This window comes from Giraffa tippelskirchi, chromosome 6, assembly GCF_054371585.1.
Source record: "Giraffa tippelskirchi isolate mGirTip1 chromosome 6, T2T-mGirTip1v1.2.pri, whole genome shotgun sequence".
Classification (NCBI taxonomy): domain Eukaryota; kingdom Metazoa; phylum Chordata; class Mammalia; order Artiodactyla; family Giraffidae; genus Giraffa; species Giraffa tippelskirchi.
The window spans coordinates 91,082,809-91,094,266 of record NC_137280.1 but is presented as its reverse complement, the minus strand read 5'-3'; the positions used below and the strand labels follow the sequence as shown (position 1 = coordinate 91,094,266).

The window sequence follows — 11,458 nt, the reverse complement described above, 5'->3', positions numbered from 1 at the left end:
TCATGGTTTCTCAGCACCATGTGTTGAAGAGACTATCCTTGCCCGAGTTCTGATGCTTCTTTAAGCACACAGGCTATGGAAGTGGCCCAGGTCTCCCTACACTGTGAGATCCTTCGTGCATCCTCAACACTTTCTGGAGTAAGTTCTGTTAGCTCCTTTTCACAGATGAGGAAACTGAGGCTGGGTCCAAGTGACCTGCCCAAGGTCGTTATAGTGAGCAAATATAGTGTAGGTGGGATTGGAAATGAGTACTTGAACTTTAGAGCCCACAGGGTGGAATGCCCTGGGGATGTTCCTCGTTCTATCCCTAGCATGCGGGTAAAGAATGAATGAATGAATGTCTCCGGCAAGGCTCGCAGCAAATGGAGGAGCTTGGACAAACCCACTGCTTCGCGCAGGGGTGCGCTCCTCCGTCGCGCATGCGCGACCCCTATGGGCAGCCAGTTTCACTGCCTCCGCCCACTTATGGTACAGCCTCTCTCCGTGTGGTACGGCCCGACTTCCCCCACGCCTGGGCCGGGATGGTACGCGCCGCCTCTGCTCGCGGCCCCTCCCCGTCGGTTTCCGCGCGAAAAGCCAGGGTTGCCTGTGCTGCTGCCGCCTCTGCTGCACCTTCCAAGATGCCTGCCCGTACCGCCCCGGCGCGGGTGCCTGCGCTGGCCTCCCGGGCCTTCTCACTGCCTGACGATGTCCGCAGGCGGTAGGTGCCGCGGGGAACCGGGAACCTGGGTGGGTGGCACGGCAGTGGGGGTGGGGGTCATTTCCCCTCGGGGTAGCCCGTGGCCGCCGCTGACAGACGGGCGCGCATGCGTGGGATGGCGCGGCGCGCGGCGGCAGTTGGCGCGGGCAGGGTGGCACTTCCGGTCGCGCGCGCCCCTGGCCGTTTGGCGCCAAAATGGGCCAATGCCTCCACCCCCCCGTTCCCTGGTGACTAGAAACTTGGGGTCTCTTCTGACCTCAAAGTAGAGCAAGCTTTGGGTTTTCCTTGGAGATCCGCTTCCCGGAGCAGCCTCGGGCCCAGCTCCCGTCGCCAGCCTGGTCGCGCAGGAAGTGGGCAGCCTGCGGCCTCGGGATACCCCTCGGCCCGGGCACTTAGGCCTCCACTTCCGGTGCACGGTCCACTCGAGGGGGTTGGGCTGGCCTGGTCCCCGGGGGTATTTGGGGGGATTCTCTGGGCGTCCCACTCCAAGCATCCCGATGGCAGCCTCCAGAGACAGATGCCGCCGCCGGCCGGGGCCCAGGCGCGGCCGGCTCAGGTTTGCGAGCCCTGTCTTCCTTGGGGGGCTCCCTCCATCACCTCATACGGCTAGGGTAGTCGCATTCTGGAAGGACCCCTTATCGTTCAGTGAGGGCTAGGGCTGGGCAGCGTGAAAACTGAGTGGTTTCTTCTAGTAAATCTGAGCTGTGGGCATCAAGGAAGCCTTGCTAGGGAGAACTGGCTGGTTTCCTTGTGTATGTGTGCGTATGTATGTGCATGTGTAGGGAGAGGAGTGAGGGGGGCAGCAGCTAATATTGGGGACGCAGCTACAGCTAATCTGTGCACATGGATCTTCAGGTAATACCACTGTGCACCCTAGGCTTCTTGCTGGTAAAGGGCATCAGTTTCACTCTTGGAAACTTGCAAACCTCACTTGCAACAATAGTCATGGGAACCAACCCTGAATGCTTCCAGCCAGATTTGTGAACCTGATTTTGCCATTTCCCTATTTCCCTTTGCTTGTTTCCTATAGTTGTGCCAGACCAGTTCTGATTTGGGCTTTTGAAGGGTGGAGAGTAGGTGATAAGGGGTATTTGGATCTTCCTCCCAGGTGTCAGACCACTTCTTAGCCATAGTTAGAGGGTGATGTGCCTTGCTAAAGAATCCCTATACATCTCCCCCAAGATAAAACATGACTTGAAATTGAAATGGATTTATGAAAGTGCCTTGCTTCATTTTAGACCCAGGACAGGGATATTGGGCCCAGCCTTCTTTACCTTGATGGTGAGAGTGCTACCTCCACTGAGACACCTATGACCTTGGACAAGTTTCATAAATAAGTTGCGTCTGTGGACTCGGACAGTTAACATAGGCTTTAAACTGGTATTGGATTAAATGAGAATATGCCTGGCACATAAAGGCCCCCATGTTAGCATTCTTGACTAATCTAACTTGCTTTTTTTCAGTTCTTCTAATTGTATAGAGCACTTTACATGATCTCACTTAATCCTCAACTGTTCTCAAGAGTGGTTGCCCCAGGAATTAACTGTAAGGAAGCAAAGATTTCTGCTAAGATCTGCTTCTTGGCAAAAACTTTCCCTTCTGTGAGGGCTTTTATTGGGCCAGAGCAAATGTTTTGTTTGGCTGAATTTGAATGTTCTTAGGTGAGTGTTACAATCCATCAATCCATCATTCACCCTAGGTTCCATATTACCTTGAACTAGAATTGTGGCTACTGTTAGGTATAGAGTCTGGTTTTAGTCTTTTTTTTCGTTTTGGTTTATTTTTTAATTGCACCTCACGGCATGTGGGATCCATCCCTGACCAGGGATCGAACCCATGCCCCCTGCATTGGGAACATGGAATCTTAACCCCTGGACCACCAGGGAAGTCCAATATAGGCTTAGGTTTCTTCCTCAGACCACTGACATTGTCACCTTATGTGACCCTCTCAACAGCTTTTCTTAAATTTTGAATTTTAGCTTCTAAAATACAGATGTAAACATGGCATTCAATACTCCCTTTAAAATGTTCCCTCATACCACCTTGTAAATGGAGATAAAACTTTTTGATTCATGAAAATTAGGTACCTCATATTATGGATTATACTAAATCTAGTAGAATAGAATAGAAACAAAATTTAGGCCTACTCCTCACTGTCACTTATGCTAACTTGTGTTTACATGGCAGCTTCGTTTAAGACTCATACCGCTTCATTAGCTATGTAATGATACTAGAAAGTGTTCTTAATGTTTAGGTATTTGTAAATTTATTTATGGCTGCACTGGGTCTTTGTTGCTGTGCTTGGGCTTTCCCTAGTTCCAGCAAGCAGGGGCTACTCTTTGTTGCAGTGCGCAGGCTTCTCATTGTGGCTTTTCTTTCGAAGCACAGGCTCTAGGCGCGTGGGCTTCAGTAGCTGCAGCACTCAGGCTCTACGGCACAGGTTTAGTGGTTGTGGTGCACGGTCTTAGTTGCCCTGCGGCGTGTAGAATCTGCCCAGATCAAGGATGGAGCTTGTATCTCTGCATTGGCAGACAGATTCTTATCCATTGCGCCACCAGGCAAATCCAGTGTTTGCGTTTTTAAAGTGTAACTAAGTGTAAAAACTAAGTTCAGGGCTTCCCAGGTGGTGCTAGTGGTAAAGAATCTGCCTGCTAATGCAGGAGACATAAGAGATGCGGATTCAATCCCTGGATTGGGAAGATCCCCTGGAGAAGGAAATGGCAACCCACTCTGGTGTTCCTGCCTGGAGAATCCCATGGACAGAGAAGCCTGGCGGGCTACAGTCCATGGGATCATAAAGAGTTGGACATGACTGAAGCGACTTAGCACGCACATGTCCTAAGTCTTCTAAAAATCAGGCCTTTCAGGACAAGCCACATTTTTCCACTTCATTTTTCTTACTCTCCAAGCCACCATCTTTTGTATAGAAAAAGCAGTAGTCTTCCCACTTGTCTTTCTGTTGCCACTTAGGTCTGTTATCTCTAAGTGGCAACTTATCCTCTTAGGATATAAATTGGAGCCAGAGGTTTTCCTGCCCCATACACCGTATGATGACTTGAAGTGCAGGACTGCCATCCACTTGCCTGACTCATCCTGTGCCCTTCTTTTCCTTACAAGCCATTCAGGTTATCTTTTAGGTTCTTAGGGCCTGAGACCATACAGAGCCACCAGTGTGAGGCTGGGCTCCACCTAACCCCTTCCCCATGGTGGCTACTGTCCATTCATTCCCAAGACTGATCAGAAAGACAGTCCCCTTTCCCTGAGATGAGAAGGGGTTAAATTCTGTCAATGTACCCCTCATGCTGCCTCTGCAGTCTGGAGTTGATGATCACTTGTCGTCCAAGCATATTTGCCTTATTGGTTGCATTTGCAGCTTAGAATCCAGTAGACTCAGATTCTTCACCTTCAGTGAAGCCTGAATTGACATACTAATACTAGACACCTCCTCACACAAATCTGATTCAGCCTTTGTAATTATGACAGCTTTCCTTTCTGCTAACCACTCTGATCAGATTAGACTGAGTCTTCAAGTTCTTAACTAGTCTCTGGCTCTTGAGTAGGTACAGAAGGCATAACTGACTTTTCTAGTTCTCCCCTGAAGTAGGATTCTAGACGTGCAGATTCCTGGGGTTCAAAGCCCACCCTGCCACTTGCCAGCTATATGACCAAGTAGTCTAACCTCCTGATGCTTTATCTATAAAATGGGACAGAGGTGCCCGCCACACCAGGGCACTGTGAAGACTGAGCTGAAAGAGGTAAACGTGGCAGAGCAGCACCTGCACAGAAACCTGCTTCCCTGCTTATCACGTGGCAGCTGTATGTTTCACTTCCATTATGGGGTGGGGGGCATACCTTACTAATAAATTACCAACTTGCAAACCTGATACTAAGGCAGATACTAACATAGCAGCCCATGCCTGCTTGTCATTCCAACCTTCCTATTTGCCTGGCTTCTTGTATAATCATCTGGACCTGTTCTTTTTGCTGCCACCTTAGCTTAGCCTTTGTGCCAGGTGTCCAGCCATTCCTCAGTTAAGATGGTTTTCTCTCCTTAATTCTTTGTTTTCTTGACTTTTGTGATGCTGTTTACTACCTGGGAGCTTCTTCCCTGATCTCCCCCATATTTCTTTTAAATTCTTGAACCATTATTTTCCTCCAGTCTTAATATTTCTGCTTTCGGCAGTTGAAGAGTACCAGCCAGAGATACCTCTTTGGAGAGCCAGTTCTGATTTCTAGCTGTTAAATAGCCATGTAGATTCACTGAAATGTCTTTTACTCCTAAAATTCATGGTCTGCTCCCTTCCTTCCTACCAAAAAGTTCTGAATTTCTGGTGCTGTATTAGTTTTTAACTGCTGTCATAACAAACTACTGCAGTCTTAGTAGCTTAAATAAAGCACATTTGTTATCCTCTGATTCTGTAGGTCAGAAATGTGGTGTGGGTCTCACTGGATTAAAACCAAAGTGTCAGCAGGCTGCCTTCCTTCCTGGAGGCTCGAGGGGAGAACCTGTTTCTGACAACTCTCTCAGGTTGTCAGCAGAATTCAGTTCCTTGTGTTTGTAGGACTGAGGTCCCTCTTCTTTTGCTGGCTGTAGGGTGAGAGCCGTTCCCAGCGCCTGGAGGCGACGTCATCTGTTGGCTTGTGGCCCCTTCATCTTTTAAGCCCTCAAAGCCAGTTCTCACATCACATCTTTCTGACCATTCTGTAGTCACATCACTTGAAATGCAGCTGGAAAATTTCTCTGCTCCTAGGATTTAAATGGTTTGATGGGGCCCACCTGAGTCATCCAAAATACCCTCTCCATCTCAAGGGCTGTACCCTTAATCACATCTGCAAAATCCCTTTTGCCATGTAAGGTAACATATTCACAGGTTTTGGGGAATTGGGGGAGAGGGTCCGTTATCCTTCCCTCCACAAATACTGTCTCCGGCCACCCTGTACCACCCACCGTGCAGCCAGTTACAGAAGATATAATTAACAGAGCTTTGTAACTTCTCCAGGATGTTCTCAGCTCCTGCTGTGAAACCATATTACAGATCAGCGTTTCTGATTTAGGATGTCAAGAGTTAGCCACTCAGTCATGTCCTACTCTGCGATCCCATGCACTGTAGCCCGCCAGGCTCCTCTATCCATCGGATTTTCCAGGCAATAATACTGGAGTGGCTAGTCATTCCCTCCTCCAGAGGATCTTCCTGACCAGGGATCGAACCCAGGTCTCCTGCACTGGCAGGCAGATTCTTTACCATCCAGCCACCAGGGAAGCCCAATTTAGAATGTTAGAGTGATTTAACACCTTATCTCTTTTTAACTAATACATATTGTATATTTCTGCCACCTCGACTTTGTTTTTCCCCCACTAAAACGTGACTGATTCTTGGGTTCTATCTCCCCCATGACTCTTCCAGTGGTTTGTTAACTATGGAGAAAATCGGTGATTTTTTAGCCTGACATTGCTGACCTCCTTGAGTCAGGCACCCAGCTCCTCTCAGGATTTGCCTTTCTTCCTCTGTGTTGGCCCGATTCGTGTGAGTTTCTTGCCCCTGCTATGGCAGGTCCTCTGCCCAGTTCCCACTGAGCTCTCAGCTTCCCTGTGTCCCTCCTTCCTGATGCCATTTATACCCTTTTTCTTCAGAAGCCTCAGACTTAAAACTCTGTTGGCCTTCACAGTGGTCGACATATATCTTTTTTGCCTTTCAAGAACTGCTCTGATGGAAGCAGCTAGGAATGAATCATGGGATCTTGGACCAAAAGGGAGTTAAGGTTTTATATATATGTGTGTATATATATATATATATATATACACACACATATATAAAATGTTGCCATCCTCTGTGACTACTCTACTTGGTCCTTCATAGCTGCTTCTCATCCTCCTGGCTGTGAACCTAGATGGAAGGTAGTGTCACCAGTTTTACTGGGATGGGGATAAACTCTCCAGTGAAAGCCTGGGCGTCAGGGGAGGCACACTGACCAGCCTTCTTCCTGCCCCACCTCTGGCTCCTCAGTGTCTGCCCTGGGTTCCAACCTCCCACTCCAGGGCTGAGCAGGTTAAATCTAGTCTTCACAGGGCGAGACTTCTGAGATACCCCCAAGGTCCGTCTCTCCCTGCCAAGCTAAATATCCCACTTCAGTAGGAAAGATTAAAAAAATTCTGCCCCCCAGATCTGTCTCCTTCCCAGATGTAGGCGTTGTCAGCGTTGGGCAAAGGGCCTGTTGATGGGCTTCCATCTGAGTGTTGTCCTTGACACCCGAGGTGACCCGGTCAAGGTAGGAGCTGTGTTCTGCCAGGGTTTTGTGAACACAGTGACTGAAGGTGCGTAGCTGTGGTGCTCCGGCAGCAGTGTGTACGTGTGCGCCTCTGGCTCTGAGCAACCTGTTCTGCAGTTGTTCTCAACTAAGGCTCTCCCAGGACCTGAGTTGCTTTGGGGGTAGAATGACTTTTGCCTGGAAGGGACTCCGCGTGCTTCTGGAAAGCCTGACTCTGAATCTTGAGTCCAAATTAACACAACGCATGTGATGCACAGCATATTAACCACTCTATCTGTAGGCTGCTGTCTTTTTTTTTTGGCTGTGTCCCGTGGCAGTGTGGGTTCTCAGTTCCCTGACCAGGGATCGAATCCACACCCCCTGCAGTGGAAGCGTGATTGTCTTAACCGCTGGACTGCCAGGAAGCCCCTGCTCAGTCTTCTCTATAGCCAGGCCTCTGCTGGCCATCCAGCGCCACTCAGGAGGCCCCTGCCTGGCAATGCCTACATCTCAGCACTCAGCTCGTTGCCTGAAACAGGGTCTGGTGTAGAGGAGGCGCCCACAGATGATGTTTGCAGCTAGAAGCAGGATCCCCACCCACTCGAAGTAGCCACTGTCTGTCACTAGTCCAGCAGAGCTTGTCACTCACATTCCTGTCTGTACTGCTTACATCTGCCCTCCCTCTGGGAAGGTCCGTCTGGGAGAGCTCTATTCCTGCCCTTCAGGTTGGTGGTAACCGAGTACCTTGCCTGGGTGCCCAAAGGGAGAACCCACGCATGGTGGAGGCCCAGTCCTTCCCTGCCCAGGGCACCCCCCGTCTGCTGATGGACGCTGGCTTAGCTGGTTGGACCTGTTCTCACCCCGCTGCCCACAGGAACACTGCCCAAGCCAGGAACAACAGCCTCTCCGTTTCCTCTGTGTCTTTTGCTTCTTGTTCCTTTATTCTCTTTGCTCCCTTCCCCCCAAAAGAGGCAAGACACTCATCTTTAGTAATCAAGTTAGACCATGATTTTCCCAGCGAAACTCATGACAGTTCTGCACACCTGAATGACTAGGTACAAACGTTCACAAGGATGAGCTCTTGGGTGAGGTGCCAGCCAGCTTCTCTGACTTCCTCTCTCTCCCTTGTGTGTGGGGCACCCTGTGCTGCCCCAGGTGACCCCGACTCCATTTCCTACTCATCAGAGTGCTGCCACTCCCGCTCTCCCCATCCTGGCTTTTGGGGGTGTTAGCCGACTGTTCCCACTGCCTCCTGTTGCCCTGGTCCACTCTTTCTAACCCCTATATGTCCTTCTATGGACTCTTGGTCAGGTCCAACAGAAGGAAGATCACCTGTTGGTCACTTAACTTGGGAAGGACCCCAACTATGCTTCCTCTTTCCCAGTGTCTTTTTTTTTTTTTTTAATCTTAATTTTTGACTGCACTGTTCAACATGCGGGATCTTAGTTCCCCAACCAGGGATCAAACCTGTGTCCCCTGCATTGGGAGGACAGACTCTTAACCACTGGACCGCCAGTGTCTTTAAAATAACATTGTTATAGAGTGCCTGCATCATCCCTTTCCACTATCAGAAAAACACCCCCTCAAAAGGGGAACCTCATTTAGATTGCAAATAACTTCTTAATATGTATGTAGGCACTGCAATGGGGCATTCCACATGTTGAGGGAGGGGGGAAAAACCATTGTATTTTCTAACATCCATGTTGAAGTTATTTCCAAAGTTCTTTAAACTGTGGTATTATAGATGAACAGTGTTGCTTAACAAGTGTTTCCTTTCTTCCCTTTTTTCTTCCCCCAGGCTCAAAGATTTGGAAAGAGATAGTTTGACTGAAAAGGTAAGGTAATATCCACCTTAACAAAATCTATTATCAGATGTGACTATCTGATAGACTGTGTAGCTCATAAAAACAAAACAAGTGGAATTGGCTCTCTTTTCCTTAAAGTCTTGGGGATAACTTGGATGTTTTTGTCTAATGTGCTATGTTAATAGGCTGTTATCAGTTAGCTTTTGGTAACTCATCAAGTTTCCCAATCTAGGTTCTCTATCGTTAAGTCTAGATTATAACTTGCCCTGGTCACACTGTTTTTTTTCAGAATCAGTTTTATTCTAATATACCATTATGTGTCTGTCTCACCTCCTAATCTTCCCATTTTTCACCACCCTGTAGATGGTGTGATATGATCTTTTTTTAAAAAAAAAAAATTTATTTGGCTGCACCAGGTCTTAATTGTGGCACATGAAATCTAGTTCCCTGGCCAGGGAGTGAACCTGGGTCCCCTGCATTGGGAGCGTGGAGTCTTAGCCACTGGACCACTAAGGGAAGTCCCTCTTAGGAAAAAAAAAAAAAGTAATATGATCTTAATGGAAACATCACGAACATGTCTTGTGACTGTCTAGCTATCTTTTTAGCCGACTCAGCATTGCCTGCCACTCAGTCATTGTTATCTGGCCAGGCAGTGTAACTGTTTGTGCCTTAGTCCATTAGTTCATAGTTTTGGACTGTGGGAACTTCTAAACATATATCCTTCCCTTAGGAATGTGTGAAGGAGAAACTGAATCTCTTGCATGAATTTCTGCAGACAGAAATAAAGAATCAGTTATGTGATTTGGAAACCAAATTACATAAAGAAGAATTATCTGAGGTAAGTCTTCAGGGTCCTGGTGTCTGGAAGACTTGGCCTCCCAGGTAACTGGTCTATGACCAGGAAGGCTGAATAATCCCAACTCCCCATGTCACCTGACAGTTACATAAAGGGAACGCATGTGTTTCCTTATTATTCTCTCATTGCCACTTGTTTACATTCACTGCTACTCAAATTATCCTTTCCTGCTGTAGGAGGGCTACCTGGCTAAAGTCAAATCCCTTTTAAATAAAGATTTGTCCTTGGAGAATGGAGCTCATGCTTTCAGTCGGGAAGCCAATGGATGTCTAGAGAACGGGAGCCAGACAAGTGGTGAGGATTGCAGAGTGGTAATGGCAGAGAAAGGCAAGCCCCCCAAACCTGTCTCCAGACTTTACACGCCCAGGAGAAGCAAGTCTGATGGAGAAACAAAGTGTAAGAACATTCGACTCGTTTGACCTTGTTGGAGTGTGGTATCACCAAAGGGGAGGACAGTTAGACTTGGCGCCATAGGTTCGTCCCACCCCCTCCCCTGGGCAGCACTTATTTCTTGTGTATGCATAGATGTATATATTTTTGGCCGCACTACTCGGCTTGTGGGATCTTCGTTCCCTGACCAGGGATCATACCTGGGCCCATGGCAGTGAAAGTGCCCAGTCTTAACCACTGGACCGCCAGGGTATTCCCCTTTGTGTATACTTCTAACTAGCTTAGATGTAGACTAGAAATTTTTGCCTTTGACCAAGTTTGAGATCATTAGATCTCCAAACGTGGTTGAATTTGAGGTATAAAGTAACAGGATCTACTGATACTTAGAATTTCTAAGTTATATGCCTGTTTAAGCTAAACATTTATTCCTAGGCTCCTTCCCCGTTTGTAGTCAGAGTAACTCTTCTGAAATTTTTAAAAAAATAAGAGCATGGGATTTGAGCTCAGGTCAGGCTCTTGACCAGTTCACCTTCTGACGATGTAAGCAGAGGTTCTGTTTCCTTGTGTGTGTCAGGGTTGGGCCTGTCATATAAGAGCTTGTGTTAAAATGGCTAGGCAAACTGGCAGGTGCTTATTTGGTGACTTTTATCAAGATGGTAGTTGCTGAGAAGAAGAAGAGGAGGATACTTAATCCTCAGAAGCTGGTCTCTGCAGCAGCCTGGTAATTCTGAAGAACTGTACTTTTGCTGTGAACTTTTTTATTGTTAGTGACTTCTTTGTTTCTTTTTCTTTAAACAGCTGAAGTCTCTTCTAGCCCCAGGATTACAAGGCAGACTACCAGGCAGACCACCATCACATCTCATTTCACACGGGGGTCAGTATATAATGAATGGACAAGCCCCTCTTTTAGGGGCCAACTGTTTTTGGTAAAACACGTATAGAATTAGTAGGATGTAATTTAGTGCTTCTGCCTTCCACATTGCCTTGGTTTTCACTTTGGTATTTTGTTATTAGATACTCATGCACAGCATTTCTAAAGACCTCACCCATTTTTACTGTTAATGTTGTTCTCTTGCTAAGTCCTGTCCGACTCTTTGCGACCCTATGGAGTGCTACACAGCAGGCGTCCCTCTTCTTCACTATCTCCCAGAGTTTATTCAAACACATGTCAGTCGAGTTGGTGATGCCATCCAACCATCTCATTCTCTCGCCCCCTTCTACTCCTGCCCTCAGTCTTTCTAGGAAGCTTTAAATACGCATACACAAAATCACCAAGAGTAGTAAAATGAACCCCTGGGTATATGGCCCAGTGACAGCAGTTAACAGCTCCTGGTGATCGTTTCATCTACAGCCCCATGTGCTCCAACTGAATTACTCCAAATGAATTACAACTGCATACATACCACATCCCCCCAATGGGGTTACTTTGAAACAAGTCAGACATGTCATCTTGTCCATAAA

At 47.6% G+C, this 11,458-nt stretch overlaps 1 protein-coding gene across 12 annotated transcripts in view; it reads left to right on the top strand.

The window, feature by feature from the left end:
* The first annotated feature begins 568 nt into the window (after nucleotides 1-568).
* Nucleotides 569-11,458, top strand: part of DNMT1 (DNA methyltransferase 1) — a 43,042-nt gene continuing 32,152 nt past the window's right edge. For 4 of the 12 annotated variants that reach the window (XM_081498181.1, XM_081498180.1, XM_081498179.1 and 1 more), the window contains exons 1-5: nucleotides 569-700; nucleotides 8,745-8,781; nucleotides 9,482-9,589; nucleotides 9,784-10,003; nucleotides 10,796-10,871. In XM_081498181.1, the coding sequence (XP_081354307.1) occupies nucleotides 621-700; nucleotides 8,745-8,781; nucleotides 9,482-9,589; nucleotides 9,784-10,003; nucleotides 10,796-10,871 (521 nt within the window). In that variant the 5' untranslated portion in view covers nucleotides 569-620. Of the gene's footprint in view, nucleotides 701-886; nucleotides 1,312-8,744; nucleotides 8,782-9,481; nucleotides 9,590-9,783; nucleotides 10,004-10,795; nucleotides 10,872-11,458 lie in introns of those variants that run through there. The other 8 variants (XM_081498185.1, XM_081498182.1, XM_081498183.1 and 5 more) reach the window with 5 other exon arrangements.